General features: G+C 37.6%; 2 protein-coding genes across 8 annotated transcripts in view; one reads left to right on the top strand and one right to left on the bottom strand.

The window, feature by feature from the left end:
- Positions 1-5,087, top strand: part of LOC131669349 (serine proteinase stubble-like) — a 71,303-nt gene extending 66,216 nt beyond the window's left edge. For all 7 annotated transcript variants that reach the window (XM_058944166.1, XM_058944169.1, XM_058944172.1 and 4 more), the window contains 6 exons: positions 93-310; positions 1,325-1,493; positions 2,672-3,102; positions 3,329-3,626; positions 3,792-3,917; positions 3,989-5,087. In XM_058944166.1, the coding sequence (XP_058800149.1) occupies positions 93-310; positions 1,325-1,493; positions 2,672-3,102; positions 3,329-3,626; positions 3,792-3,917; positions 3,989-4,147 (1,401 nt within the window). In that variant the 3' untranslated portion in view covers positions 4,148-5,087. The remainder of the gene's footprint in view (positions 1-92; positions 311-1,324; positions 1,494-2,671; positions 3,103-3,328; positions 3,627-3,791; positions 3,918-3,988) is intronic.
- A 360-nt stretch (positions 5,088-5,447) lies between these two features.
- On the bottom strand, positions 5,448-14,975 carry LOC131669394 (uncharacterized). Its single transcript, XM_058944228.1, has 10 exons — positions 14,808-14,975; positions 14,653-14,734; positions 13,106-13,434; positions 12,688-12,976; positions 12,353-12,611; positions 11,973-12,283; positions 10,799-11,013; positions 10,169-10,354; positions 8,677-8,881; positions 5,448-6,079 (listed from the first exon to the last, which is right to left on the bottom strand). The coding sequence occupies exons 2-10, from the start codon at positions 14,711-14,713 to the stop codon at positions 5,949-5,951; spliced, it is 1,986 nt and encodes a 661-aa protein (XP_058800211.1). The 5' UTR covers positions 14,714-14,734; positions 14,808-14,975; the 3' UTR covers positions 5,448-5,948.
- Between the last annotated feature and the right edge of the window lie 1,050 nt (positions 14,976-16,025).

The raw sequence follows: 16,025 nt of genomic DNA, 5'->3' as shown, positions 1-16,025 counted from the left end.
GTGAGATCATTTCTTCAAAATTCATTTTAAAATACAGATTTGTTGTATTAAGTATTTATCGTAATTACATTCTCGTCTTCTGTGGACTGCAGGAGGCATCGGACAAGCTGAACAATCTCAACTTGATTCATACGGAGCGACCTCCATGGGCGACAAAGCCGCAAATTTCGCACGCGAGACCTGAATACTCGAAGCCGTATTTTTCTATGAAAACAACATCGAGTACGACTGCAAAGACGACAACGACGCATCGACCGTCGAGCATCACTACTCCTGCATCTACTTCGTATTACAGCGGGCAACCTACCAGGTACGTGTGCATTTTTTATTACACTGAATAGAATTATTGAAATCGTTTCATGTGAATAATCACGAAGAAAGGTATCTTGTCAGTGCATCTGTAACCTCTAGGTCTTTTACGATAACCATATTAACTTTTAAGTATAGTATTATTAGTCTTCGAAAATCAAATTAGATATTATAAATAATTTTTTCAAATATTTTAGTAATATCGGAAATCTGCATAATCGGTCGATAACAAAGGAATAACACGAACGCTATAAAAATATAACACATAAGACACAACATTTGACTAAACTTTACGAACCGCCATCTATAAAGTACAGTTTCCTTCAGCCAATCGAACAAATTGCGTTACGTAAACCAATGAAATTCCAATGAAAACCATTTCGTATACACACATCGCAATGAGAGAATATAAGAGCGAAACTTTTGCCGCGCTTCGCGAGAAAACATTCATCACGCGTATATATGCATATATATATATATATTATTCACAACGCAGTCGCGTGACGATAATCGAAGTCACGATGCTGGCACGCGACGCTGCGATTCCGCTCGTACCTTTCACCAATTGATAAACTTTACGCGTACGAGTTTTGTATACATTATTTTTACGTCCTTTGGGAAGCTGACTTTTCCGAGCGGTAGTTTATACATTTTCGTTAATTTCAAAGTTTAGCAGGGAAGATACTTTTCACATCGACACAGTCTTGGAAATGAAATTCAATGAATTTGAGTCTGCACGAATGAAATGTTTCGTAAATACGTCTAAAATGTGAAATCCAAGCTGAGCTTCGGCTGAGGAAGAGGGGGCATAGACTATGCTATATAACAAGGCAAGCAGCGCTCCTGTTTAGACGAAGTCTTCTTCGTGTCACGTCAAGCTTGCATTACAGCGGATCTGAATAAAGCTTCATTTAGGTCACGTCACGCGCGATGAATACTACAGCGCAGCACACATTACCCATGACAACTCGATTGCGACGAGTGAAAATTAAAAGCAAATTGAATATGATTGTAGCGCAGCCGGCTCGGCGTCGCACTGGCAAGTAACGACGGAGCCGGCCTTCGTCACACGTCACAAGCAGCCGAGCAGCAGCGGTAGTAACGCTTGGACTCACAAGCCTCAGCATAAACCCCAATGGACCGACCCGCAGAGGCCAAGCTTCAAGCCTACCGAGCCTCAAGAGGTGAGCCATTATACTCCGTCTGACTTTCGCCGGATAAATTGCCCAAAGGACGAGCAGGAGTAATTATTGTCGGGTATCAATGTGATTGATCACGTATCTGATTTTTATTGCGTGGAACTTTCTATTTTTGTATTTGGGAGTCTGGTCTGGTTTGTATTTGGTTAATTTGGTCACTTTGTCAGTGCCTGAAAAGGCGATTTGTGGTTTCTCTTGCAATAGTTTTACTATAATTGACACGCCGTTCTTTGGCATCTGACGAATAAAACGAAAAATCCTGCTGCGAGATCCATAATATTTCAGTAAAATATAAAACATACGCATATCGGATGAAAAGTTTCAAGCGATATGTTCATTCGGTTCTCATTGTAAAATCAAAAGGCAAATTAAAAGTCTTTCTGCAGCGGTAATCATGAAATCGTAAACGTAGTCACGAAAAACCACTCTCCTTCCGCGAGTAATCTCACAACAACGACTTCCCCTAATTATTCATCGTTTCGCTTGCACGGCGCCAGCAACAATTTCCCTCTCGCTGTGTTTGCAAAACGCTAAAAAAATAAAAAAAACGGACGCGATATTGCGCAACGCATCCCCAGTAATTTTCTCGGGCCCCATACTACTACGATGCTCGTAAAACCGTAGCCGGTGCGCGACGCTTTTTGCGGCATCGCATCCGCCGGCTGACCTTGTTGAAAGAGAGATAGACGTGCACTTTCCAATCGCTTACCTGCCCGTTCGAGTATACACTTTTATGGCAGTGAAAATTTTTAGTGGACTTCCGTGTGAAAACCGTCAAGGACATGCGTTTTCTTTTGTCGCTTTTGCGTATGTGAAAGGTAACTTTTCCAAAGAACGACAACCTGATATTTCTGTGCAAGAAAAAAATGTGGCTACGTGCGTTTGGAAATGCCTGATAGCTCACGGAATGAAGTTTCGAATCGGTTTTATGGAGTTTTGCTGCAGGTATTCGTTATTGACTCAATTTACGACAGGAAAGAGAGAGAGAGAGAGAGAGATTGATGTCCCTTTCGATTGATGGTTCATTGGAAAAATGATGCATTATGAAAATTCATGGATTTGCAGTTTTAGATATTAATCACAAGATCAACGACGACGTACTGTTTGAAAAATTTTTTTGTAATTACATTAAAAATGTAAATGAAATATCGATTATTTTTCAGAATAACATCTACCAGAAGCCCCACTCAGCTCACTACATCACGACATCGTTCCTGGAAACGCCAACGAAAGCTCGTCCAACGAAAAAACCGTCGACAACGACAACGACCTCTACGCCAATTAGTACAACGAGAACAAGTACGACAACAACCACTACGGCAGCGACAACAACGGAGTCATCATCAGCAAGGACAGGTTCTGTGTTGACAGTACCAGCTGCAGCGGAGAACAGTGAAATGTCATGTGGCATGCCACCATTGTATCCTAGACCCGAGACGAGGATTGTCGGTGGCAAAGAGGCTGGATTTGGCAAGTGGCCTTGGCAGGTTTCTGTAAGAAGAACGTCGTTCTTTGGTTTCTCGAGTACTCATCGATGTGGTGGTGCTGTGCTCAATGAAAATTGGATTGCTACTGCTGGGCATTGCGTCGACGAGTGAGTACTCGACAGTTTGTTTTTTTTTTGCTTCTTCAAAAATCGAGATTGCGAAGTTTGATAAATAAAATACTAATACAAGCGAAAAACTATGTGATATTACGTTTTCTCGTTGAATAAGTAAATAAGATTTGCTTCCATTCCTTCTCTCACTTATCGGAGTTGTGTACGGCGAACAAAAAAGTAGAATCCACATCAATTGAAACGAAAATCTTTCGCTTTGCAGCTTACTAACGTCGCAGATCAGAATACGAGTTGGTGAGTATGACTTCTCGTCGGTGCAAGAGCGACTCCCCTACGTTGAACGTGGCATCGCCAAAAAAGTCGTTCATCCGAAATACAATTTCTTCACGTTTGAGTATGACTTGGCGTTGGTGCGTCTCGAGACACCATTGAATTTCGCGCCTCATATATCACCGATTTGCCTACCCGCTAGCGATGAACTTCTCGTTGGTGAGAATGCTACTGTCACTGGATGGGGTAGGCTTAGCGAGGGTGGCACTCTTCCTTCTGTACTTCAAGAGGTACGTTTGCTTGAGATATTCTTCGCAAAAACGATGTATTTTTTATCGTCATTTAAGGGAATCAATAAACAAATTTTACACGTTACAATAACACTGATAGATAAATGAGCAGGGTCACATGTAAAAGATGAAAATGAGATTTTTAATCGGAAAATATATCTGCAGGTTTCCGTGCCAATCGTCAGTAATGACAAATGCAAATCAATGTTCCTCAAAGCCGGCAGGCACGAGTTCATCCCTGAAATTTTCTTGTGTGCCGGATATGAAACTGGTGGCCAAGATTCTTGTCAGGTAAAAGATTATTTGCCAATAAATGATTTTATTATTAAAGCCAACGAAAAAAATTGTTTAATTTGCCTTAGGGTGACTCGGGCGGTCCACTCCAAGTACGAGGCAAAGACGGTCGCTACTTCCTAGCGGGTATAATCTCTTGGGGCATCGGTTGCGCCGAAGCAAACTTACCAGGTGTCTGCACGCGGATATCCAAGTTTGTGCCGTGGATCCTCAAGAACGTTACATGATTGACCCCTTTCACCACGAAAGTATAGAAATGAAAATGGCAAGCCGATAGACTGCATTGTCACGTCACGTTTGTCACATGAGGAAGACGACGATAATTTCCACACGAGTGTACAGAACTTTGAAGGAAAAAGAGTACATCGAGTGTAGTTTTAGTAAAGTAAATACTCACGCGGAGTCAACACTCGAATGAGTCAGTGCATCAGTGCATTATTATTATTACCACTGCCGATATTTTCTTTGACTTATACTTTGTATTTATTATATTAAATACGAGAAAACGAACGATTAATATATTCTTCCGTAGGTTTAGATTTGTATAGTTTATAAGGTGCGCAATTGTCTCGTTGAATGAGAGAAGTCTGAAAATTCCTATCTTATATGGCGAATGATATTATTTGAAAAAAAAAAAAAGAAAGAGATTGCACGCATTTTTTTCGGGGGAATTTATCATTGTGCTTTACTCGACTGAAAAGAGCTTAAAAAGAACATTTTTTTATATTGCAATAAACTACAAAGTTTTCATACTAGTCGCCGCATGTTGGAGGTAGGATTTTTTTATGTATGTATAGCTAAAAGTGTTTGTTTTCTTTTTTTGTAAATGCTATGCTCTTGCCTTTTATGCATCGTTTATTGTATCATTTTTTTTTGTTCTTTATTGTACAGATCGAAATATTCATAGCTAACCCGGCGAAATATCCGTTTTCCTGTTTTCTTCCTGTTATAACACGTGAACGGGTTTGTAAAGTACGCACATCTCATGTATTTTTTCTCCCTTCTCTTTACATTGTTTTTAATTCATTTTTGTACAAAATAAACTTTTGTAAGTTCACATTCACAATGATAAATATGCGTGACTTTAAGTTAAGGAGAAAAAAATACATTTATAGATTTATATACATAATAAATTGTTTATAGAGCTTAATTTGTTATTTATAAGTATTGCCAAATAAAAACAAGTTGATTATTATAATAATTAAAGATTTCATTTTATTTTTTATTATAGTTTATTATAGTTTTAAAAAGTTCATAATATTTTTTAATTAACTAGTTAATATAATTATTAACAAATAGTGGGAATGAAATATCAAGGAATTATTCTTTATTGAAACATTTTTAACAGATGGAGACAAATTACAAGAATAATTTATATTTATATTTGTATAATTAAAGTAACACTTTTGGACGTTGATTATATACTAATTAAAATCTTCTCTTTCGATCTGATTATACAACTTTTGTTGGAAACAAATTTATCAAGTCTTATTTAAATTGTCAAATCATATTGATAAATGCTAGTAATGTTAATTATTATATACAATAATAATGTTTAAAATAATTTTTCACAAAAGATTTATACTATCTGTATATTATCACTGGCTAACTATTATAACCTTCTCAAAAAAATTAAAAATTATTACAGTTCGAATGTATTCTTTAAAATCTATTTCATATTTTTTAACAAAGTTAAATATCACAAATTACGAAAATTCAGTAACGTTCTGCTGGATTAAAATAATAATTTGTAAACGTATCTGTACAAGAGAAATCTGATTACCATTGACCCGAAACCATCATTCACTCGAGTAAAAGAAATAAATAGATAGACGCGGAAATCCTATCAATCAGTATAATAATCCATCCTATTTTGAAGAATGAAAATTAATCGACGAAACTGTCTACCATGACAAAAATTGCATGACATAGTCGCATAATTATGAGATGTATGCGTCATAGGCATGTCACGTCCCAGCTTGTCGGAATCAAATCTCCATTTACATGCGAATGGGCCGAGCGTGAGCGTCATAGAATTCTGGAGTTGAGGGGGTCGTCGATGCGTCCAGCTATGAGGGCCACCGATGTCTCGTCGTCTATGATGAAATACAGAAACGGATGATCGGCTATGAACGGCACTATACTGTATCTGTCGTTCACTGCAAAAGTTCATCAGTCATTTGAATATTCAGGCTTACATTCGTATTTTGATAAATTATTGTGCGTTAAATTTGCATTTGTCTTTATTTTTTTTTAATAGAGACGACTAAGACGATTGATTCCAAAAATTATTTTATCAGTAGTTTTGTGCTTTAATTAAATACATTTTTGGGGGTCAATTTTGAAATTATACAGAATTGAGTAACGATCACAACTCAGCAAAATCACGTTTACTTTAGTATCATTAACATAACTTCGTTCTTTTAATTTTAGAAAAGTTTTCTGAAATTATTAATATTTTGTTCACCTGAGAAGTGAAAACTCTCAATTCCAGAAAGAAAAGTTTTGTTCTAACAAATAAGTTCTGAATTAACAAAAATAGTTTTTTTTATTGTAATATAAATATGAAAACTAAAGAAAAATAATTACTTTGTTTCACTTCAAACTTAACGAACTCAAATAACATGTTCTTAGTTGTATACGGAAAAAAAAATTCTTTCTATGCTGATAATTTTGAAGGCATATATAATAATTTTATAAAAATTTACATGCAACAAGAAAAAAAACTCTTCGCCCGTGTGTAGGGTTCTTATCTCAGTGCTATTACAAGACTTCTCTTTACAACGAGTAAATAATCGATTAGATACCATCTATTACAGCGATCGTTGTGCGTGCAGCTAATTGGGCAAAAAGCAACGCACACATACATAGTTCTCGACCGTGAAATCTCGCGGGTTATCGGCTACTGTGCCGCGGCAATTAATGACATAATTCTTGCATGGACAATTGAAAAGAGAAATAACCTCGCATGCGTGCTTCGAAAGAAAAACGCATGGGAAAGTAAGTTTCTCGTGCTTATTCTTGGATATTCTTTGAAAAGACGATGGAGAGTCTTCAACCTCGCTCACAACACGTTGCTTCTTAGATTTAACATAAAATTTCAAACTAAGAACGCAAATAAGGAGTTTCCGGGTATTTGAAACTCTCCGAATTTCGCCACTAAGTCGGCAATTATCCATACATTCCACGGATAGTAAAGTGTTCCAAGAGACAAGAAAGTAATTAGCATTCCTCCGTGCAAATGGAATTTTGTCACCGGAGATTGAACCCACGTCGCTATCAGTGGATTCGCGCACTCGTGAAATTACGAAGTGTTTTGAAAAAGTAAAGAAACACGAGGAAGAAAGGAAAAAAAAAATAGAAAAAAAAGAAAAATACCAATAAAGAGGACGCCCGTAAAACGCAAACAGCGAAGGACGCTCGCGCGCGAAGAGTCTGACTCATAACAGGCTCTTATACGGCCAGGATATCAGCTATTACGCCTAGCTCTCTCACAATACTGAGAAAATACCGCGAGCGAGAGAGCGCATCCTCGCGCGGATTCAATTAAACGACCGAGCTGTTTTTCGCTTTTATTGCATCGTCTTGAGAAGAAATGGAGAGAGAGAACAAGGTGTCTTGGCTTTTTCTTAGGATCTTCGGCTAATTTTAGAAGATCTTACATTGTTTGTGAATTCGTTGAAAGCTTTTACGATAGATTGTTTTCCTTAAATATTGGATGGATCGACGATACAAAATTTGCGCGTAATACGCAAAAAAGCGAAGCATCCGTACAAGGTGGTAAGAGGCATCGAAATTGCAAGTAATTTAGATCGCCAAGCGAAGTTAGAAGCAAATAGCACATTGATGAGTATACGGAGAAAAAATGCGGAGGCACTAAAGAAAAATGTGTCAATAGAAGTACTAAATGGTGAAGTCTATTTTGAGAATCGGAGGGCATCTTGATCGCAGAGCAGAACTTCCGATCGATTCGAAACGCAAGAGCCGCACTGCCAGCCAAGAAAAGAAAGCAAACGGAACGGAGTACCCAACAAGTAGCAGCAGCCGTCGGCGAGCCCTTTGTCAGTCGTGCATTTTTCCGCACGCCCAGCCCCTCGGCCGCGCGTCCCTGATTTATACGTTAAGCTCAAGTAGGTCAATGTTAGGCAAACTCGTATACACATGTAAGCGCCGACGTATTCGCAGCGAAGGCCGTAGTTTATGCGGCAGTAGTTTTATGTGGTGCAGTTCCGGCCTTGCTTATGCTTGGACTCTATGTATGCGAGATGAATGAGGGAGCAATGTTTTCATGAGTTTAAAGTCTCGAGCGAAGAACGGGAGTCAGAGTGAAAACTGTACTAACAATTTATGAATGCACTGACGAATAATTCTCTCGCCACCAGACGATTTACTCAAAATTATTATGCTTTTCATATAAAGTTTGTTCAATGATCGATAAATGTTGGCAAGATTCAAGTTAATACGAAGCAGATAATTGCAGGTACTAATTGGAGTAAATGTAAATGAAACTGAATACGAAGGTAAAACGTTGAGATTGTCTATTAACTATACTATAGATATCATCTTACACACATTTCACTTATACAAACACTATATTAAGTTACATGCGTATCCTTCAAACTTGCACAACAGAACAAATATCGTATAATATTACAAGCTCAGAGTGCGTCGAAAGATAACGCGTGCGCGGCTCGTGGCAAGTAGTAACGGTCGAAAATAGTCGGACGCGCGCGTGCGTTGCGTATCTTTCGCTTACCTGGCCGTTGATATCTCCAAGGATCACGACGTTGCGACAGATCGGCTTGCATTGGATTCTGCGGCATTCCACTGGCGTCGCCATTCATGTAGTTTCGGATGTTCACTGCTATGCTCTGCTGGATGTCGCGTGCGTATACATTCAGATCTGGCGTCATCGGCGACAAGTCAGCTAAACGCGGCTCGAACACGTCTCGCACGCCGAGCTGAAATAACGCAAGGAGCAGCGTTTCTGATGAGAGATAGAGTGACCGAGAAATATTTTAAATGTACAGCGTTAACATTTCATACCGTTGTAATAATACCCCGGCTAGAAAGTTACAAGGAAACATAAGGTAAAATATTCACGAGTTTATTCCCTGCCCATTTGGTTGCTCTTGAAGATGTGCGTGGAGTGCAGGAGAGAGGAAAATCAAAACCCCAACGAAATCGAAATGAATATTTGATCGAAGAAATCAACTCGAACTGCAAGTTTTTTCGTTCGCGAGAATGCAAGTCATTCACTCTACCCTTTATATATACGAAAAATATCATTATCATATCGAGTCAGTATTTAAAAGGTTATTTCTCCACGTTACGAAAATAAATCGCCAAAGTTATATCGCAATTTGATACACGTCAACGATGAAATACTCTTGAAAGCAAAAAAAATCTCCAACCAAATTAAAAGATATAAATCAGCAAATAAGATTTACGTCACGCGATCCCTCTGGAATAATAAAGCCACTTTCATCTATATTGGTCGAGTCAATTTTTCTCACCAACCTGTGATAATTAATTTCGTTCGAGAGGAAGAAAAAATCCACGGCAAGCACAATTGCGAACTGGAATTTTCCGATTGGTTGAGCTACGCGATTACACGATGCTTCCAGCCGTGCCATTTGTCTTCGCTCAAGCGTAAAAGCCAAAAGAGATATAGCTTGCGAAGTGCATATACATGCCAAAAAACTCAGCCCATCAAGTAGGATCAACGAGCGCGACTAATATTAAAAAAAGGAGAAGTTCTTTGTTACATAGGAATTACGCTTGTTGCGGAGCTGGAGGAAATGATGATTTACTGAACAAATTGTTTGGGAGGTAAATAAATAAATGTAGCGTAATCCCAAAATTTAGGCGTAGGATCCAACGATTTGTTTTGATCGACAATAATTTCGCTGCTCTAAACATAGTGTTTCCGCTTCGCAACAAACAAAAACCAAAAAGAAAAAAGATAATTCGGTGAAAACTTTTTTAAAGAAATAATATAGTGATTATATTCCTAAGACAATTAAAATTTACACGTTCCATCTCTGAACATATGAACTTACTAATAAAATGTCAACAATTCAATTGATAGCCAAGATTAAATATCAAAAGCCATTTAGCTATTATACGTTGAAACTTCTCTTAATTGAACCAGTATTTAACAAATATATATTAAAAATATGCCAATATTATTTTTCATCCGCATAAAACTAAGAAAAATAAAGGAAACCAAAAAGAAAATTACTCACCCGTTGAAGGTAGGAGGTGAGGGTGACAAAGCCCCTAAGTGAAAATGAAGGTATAGTAGCTCGTACAGTAGTGGGTTGCAGCTGGTTACGTAGGAGCCTTAGATTCTGTCCCGAAAGCTCCCGTGATAGTCGTTGAGCGTCGTGCTTTTCGTTCGGTAACAGCAGTAGTACGTTGTACCGAGGATTCTGAATGAGATGAAAACGGTACAATCACACTCGCGTGCTTTTCAACTTTTTGATCGTTTACTAGGTAAATTTTGTTTTACAGAAGCAAAATTAAAATGCAACGGCAAAGAGATTTCACTGTTTCTACGCTTGGTAAAACAGATATTATCTGGCTCTGTAGTACATTATTGTAGTATAGTAAAAGAAATTTACACTTTGCAAGCAACGTTATATGTAGAGGAAAAGAGAAAAACTTGCGAAAAATGTGTTTGTCTAATGTAATGTTGTAGAATGAATTCTTTTACATCTTTTAGCATAAGTTTTCGTAGCAAAAAAGTGAAATTTTATTTCATCTTTTTGTTAAAAAATGTATTCTGTAGTTTAAACGAGTGTTAAATGTAAAAATAGCTTTTTATATAAAAATGTTAACATCTAGAGTAAAATTGACGCAAAATAGTTACGAACGTCAAGTGGAAACTCCAACGCAGAAGCCTTGAGCGTAGGAAAGTAGGCGAAGGGTAGAACTGATGTATAAGAAGCTGCAAGTACACTCGCAAACTCGCAGCCATTAACTAAAAATTGTAACTCCCCGGGGTCACGGATATTCGAAGGTATTTGAAGCTGTTGCTGATGCTGCTGATCAGACCAAATACCCAAATCTTGCATCCAGAGTCCATCGTCTATAAAAGAAATTACATAAGCAATACAGTTTATATTTTTAATAATTCTTTTATATACTCATAAAAAAATATGGTGTCAATTTTCTTGGTTGTGATATGTAAAAAATGAATGTATTTTTGATTGAAAAATTTTGTTGACATAGAGGTGCATTAGTTAAAGATAGTTTCTGTGTAAGTAACTTAAACATGGTATATGTAGTAATTATTACGAAAAATATGTGTAGGAGTTTGGGAAAAATTTTGATAACATTTATTTTATATTCAAATAATTCTACCGTGTAACATTAATTTTTTTATTTTTTCATATTGTATGTAAGATACATTTTTCACTCATTACCACATAAAATATCAAATTAAACACGGACAACAACGGCTTGAAAACCTAATGAGATCGTTCAACAACGCACATCATATATTTGCCCTAATGGTTAACCGATTATACGCTGAATGTTCGTATTGTTCCTACTGGCGTGGAATATTCGATGTCATTCACGTGTCAAGCATTTCTATCTACCTGCCTTTATTAATTGAAGTTGATAGGTGTATAAATGGAATATTGTAAGATCATTGACCCGACAATGAATTAGCAGATGTTTTTTTATCTTTCAATAACAGACTCGCAAAGTTCATTTTCTCAGACGGAATGTTCCTACGCTGGAGCTCGAAAGACAATTATTAGCGATTACATGAAAATGCAAATTTAGCCGTTCAATGAACGAGATCGGAAAATTTCCTTAACTTTGTGACCTAAATTACTTCTGTGAACGGAAATTTGACTGAAGACATAATGGAATTAATATTGCACGAAATTCACTTGAAGATTCTATTTTGAAGTTTCGGAAGGCAAAAGAGATATAAATATACTCATAGAGCACGTTAAAATATTTCAATCTTCATAAAATAACGTAAATGTATCTTTACATCCATTATAGTTTCAATAGCGATAAACAATATTTCACCTGGATAACTAGAAAAATATCCTTCGCTGTAGCTTCGTCTTCTCCTATCACCATTTGGATCAAGTCTAGTCCGCCTCCTGTTAAAACTACTTCTTTTTTTCCTGAAAGATGGTATCAGCGTGGGTGGAAGTACCGTGGCTATATCCTCCAATATCATAAATTGCGTTGTTGTAGGTAGGTCAGCTGAAGTTGGTCCCAGACTCGTCATCATCATCCGCGGTAACGTCGACGACAACATCGCACTAGTTTGCGCTGTCGTTGTCGTTGGCTGCGTCGTTGTTGTCGTCGGCATTGTCGTTGTCGTTGTTGCTCTTTTTAAACATAAAGCTTTTATTTTTGTTCAATAATCTGCAACAGCAATAAATTCAATTTGAACTAACTGTGTGGTGGTGGTGGTGGTGGTTGGCATAGTGGTCGTAGTAGTTGGTGGTGACGTCGTGGCTTGTATGCTGGCCGGAGTTGGTGGCGTCGTAATGGGTGTAGTAGTGGGTGATGGTGTAGTCATTGTTTGAGCAGCGGTAGTGAGCATTGTCGTCGGATTTGATATAATCACAACTGACGTGTCAATCGTCGTCGTGGGTGCACCTGTCGTCGTCGTTATCATCGTTGCTGCAGCGGCGCCTGCATCTGTATTAATAACTTTGATACAAGCATCGTTACATTTACACCAGCGAAATTAATATTCGTACCAAATTAATATTCAAAAAAATAGTACCATTAGCAGTAGTTGGTGGCATGGTAGTCATAGTCGTATCAATTACAGGTGTCGTAGTCGAGTCAGCTTGCGCATCGGTCGTGAATGCTTGAGTCGATAATGGATTGGGTGTAGTCATCGATCCTCTCAAGCCGAAATTCCCAGCGGTGGCGTTTGCCGTGAAGTTCGACAAATCGATGGTGAGATCGAAGCCGTAAAATCGTAGTATACCCTCGTAGTCAGTGCGCAGTGATGTATTCTCACGATTGAGGTTGAGACCACCGAGAAAGCCGTCGGGGTTTAGATACGTCTATATACGTAAAAAGTCAAATTGTAGGATAACAACAAACGAAAGGATTTTACTCGCGTCGCTCGCATTCTTAATTTGCATTGACGACGATTGTACAGAGAAACACTTTTTGCTAAGCATTCAACTCACCCTTAACCTTCTGTGTATGTCCCTCATGCCAACTCTCACGACATTTCTGTCGTGCGGTAATCCCAAACACTCAACGATCTGCTGTCGACTTTTCCCAGCTGAACCTTCATAAAGCGCGGCTAAAATGAAGCCAAGACCAGCCGGCGAAAATGCAACGTTACCAGGCTCGACGTACTGCTGTAGTACTCTCATGCCCAAACGATTGATCGCATCAGTCATCAAGTCGATTGGTTGCCTCGGTGGTCTGGGTGGTGGTGGTGGTTGATAACGTAGCCATGATTGATAATGCGACGGGTAAGCATGGAAATGGCCGCACACGTTCGATGTTGCTTGAATTGAAAGAAAATTTTCAAGGTGAATATGTTTTGGTAAGAAAGTAATTATTTCTACGAGTAGGATGCTTAGGATTTTGCAGTGAAATATAAATTCAAGTTTAATACAATCTGACTTAGAATGTCATTTAAGTTCGAAGAAAAAAGCTTTCATTAGAGACGAAACAATAAGTAACAGAAGGTCATCTCATGGCACAAGTACGTGTCAAACACGCATTATAATTACAAACTCAGTTAGAAGGAATAACGTTACTAATTACCTAACTCATTCCACGCGATGCACAATCACACATAATAAAATATGCATCCACAGACGAAACACTGAAAAATAACTGATCCTTATATTGTCAGTACGCCTCGTTTCCCGTCGTGTAAAATGAGCCTGTTTATTTTTTACCAGAAAAAAGAAATATTCTCACATAGCGAGAGTAAGAGCTAATTACACCGACGCTCCATATACGGTGTAATACAACGATGCCGCGTAAGTTTTTTTCCTTTTTCCCTCGATAAGGGCGTGCGATAAAAAAATTTCACTTCTTTACAATTTACATGAACTTTTGGTTTTGACAGGTGATTATAACGCATCTAGAAATTCATGCAATTTTTTATATTCGAAGATAATGAGATTTCTGTATGTTACGCGACGGAGAAAAGAAAATTGACGGTATCTTAGAGTGGAAACCCTATAATACTATTCTCAGGAGTAAGACTTCCTTTTCTTGGGACATATAGAAAATTTATGTCATCCGAGCTGATTTTGATTCACTTTGATCCCCTTGAGTTCGAAATGCAAGAAAGAGAAAGAGATGCTTTCAATTTAATTTACCTTTCTGAAAGAAGAAATCGCGTACATCATAAAAGAATATTATAATTTAGGTCGCGAGAAACTTTTTTCTGTATCCTTTGAAAGAAATATTAACTAGGCCATTGCAAAATATACTTATTGGCAATATAACTATGAATAAAATTACGAAAAAATTCGAATTAACAGTCCGTAACTTATTGTTTTACCATTGTGTCACGTTAAAATTCTAATAACCATGCTTTGATGGATATTTAAATAGGATTTAATGAGCTGTATTTTCTTGCAGTAATTTCTTTGATGACTTGACGCCAACAAAAAACTAATTTATTTTTTATTTGATGATAGACGTTACAAAATATTCCCAAATTTTCATCAAGAATAAACTTCATAATATCAGACGTCAAACTTACGTGGGAGTAAAAAGCATCCCGTGACAAAACAGCCGATAACCCAGGCCGCATGACCAGCCATTATCTTGAATCACCTGAGTCCCTTCGCAGGTCGCAAACACTTTTTTCACACTTGCTAACTTTATCGAAAACAAAAAACTTTCTACTTAACTCACCCTTATCGCAGTGTCAGCGCACTAAAAGGCTATTAATAAAAAAACTGTTCCAAGAGTATAATGCAAAGAGTATAATCCAAGAGTAGAATGCTACGTTCGATCGATGACAGAAGAAGAAAAATTCAACTTCACCGAATATCGTCGATAAATCGCGCGCGCGAGAGTCGATTAGCGTGCAATTCGCGTGCGCGGCACAATGGGGACTGAGTATAGTCGGGGGCCCGCGGGAAAAGATCGGCTCCGCGCTGTGCGTCGCTGTAAAGTATCTCCCCGGTTGGATATTCACTTTGCTGTAGCAAGGTCGCGCGACTTGTTAGAACGATGGGTAACCCTGCTTTAAGAGATTAGGAAGCTGCGTTTTTCTTTCTGACGATATTGTCATGACAATGTTAGATTTTTATAACGACCTTAAATTAAATGTTAAGCTTTAGTGAATGACATTTTTTCTTGTTCGACGTGGCCGAGATAAATGTTTAGAAAAATAGACGAAGCTTGATGAAGTGATTACTAGTTTTTTCATTCGATATGTCACATGAAATTTCAGGAGACCAATGATTTACGTGAGTTGATTAAATTTCAAATCGAAAAGGAAATCTGTTTACTAATAATAAAAGAAAATTGTCGATTTGCCTGGTAATAAAAAATCGAACTAAAATGTTTCATGGTGAAAAGAAAATGATGTAAAAAATAAGGAAAAATAAGTTATCGAAAGCCGATAAATTGCATTTGATTCTGCTAAAAAACATTTTCGTGACCGATAAGATACTAAATACTTTTTTAGTCGATCTAACACGAAGAAAAAAGCAATATCACATCTCATGCGACGCGTTGAGCAAAAAGAACAATTTGTAAGAAAAATCAATAAGGTTAAAGGTTGTTTCTACTAGAAAATATACACTATTTTTCAAAGCTCCCATCTTGTTGGAAGAGAAAATTTCTCGGATATAAACTGCACTTTATCAACAATTTTAAATTTGAGAAATTTTGAACGATATTTAAACTTTTCGAAATTCGTACTAAAGAAAGTGAGATGTAAACGAAAGAAGATAAAGCAGGTGATCTGTGCACTTATTTATGGCTTTCAGTTACTTCTCCGATAGGAACTTAACACGCGCTTTTTCTTTTATTTACACGTTGAAACTCCAAATATGACGGCCAATATTTGAAGTTGACAGTCGATTTCCAATTAGAGAGCACGCACAATAATTTATCGAAACA

The sequence above is a fragment of the Phymastichus coffea genome, unplaced genomic scaffold (assembly GCF_024137745.1).
Source record: "Phymastichus coffea isolate CEN01 unplaced genomic scaffold, Cenicafe_Pcof_1.1 PCOF00092, whole genome shotgun sequence".
Lineage (NCBI taxonomy): Eukaryota > Metazoa > Arthropoda > Insecta > Hymenoptera > Eulophidae > Phymastichus > Phymastichus coffea.
Note: the sequence above shows the minus strand (reverse complement) of the source record. Positions and strands in the feature narration are given on the sequence as shown.

Excerpts from the sequence above, each read along its gene's own strand:
- LOC131669394 (XM_058944228.1), bottom strand. The coding sequence starts at position 14,713 with ATGGCTGGTCATGCGGCCTGGGTTATCGGCTGTTTTGTCACGGGATGC. Across the intron at positions 12,612-12,687 it reads GCCACCAACTACTGCTAATG|TTATTAATACAGATGCAGGC; the intron begins GTACTATTTTTT and ends CTTGTATCAAAG. Across the intron at positions 8,882-10,168 it reads TCACCTCCTACCTTCAACGG|CTCGGCGTGCGAGACGTGTT; the intron begins GTGAGTAATTTT and ends GCGTTATTTCAG.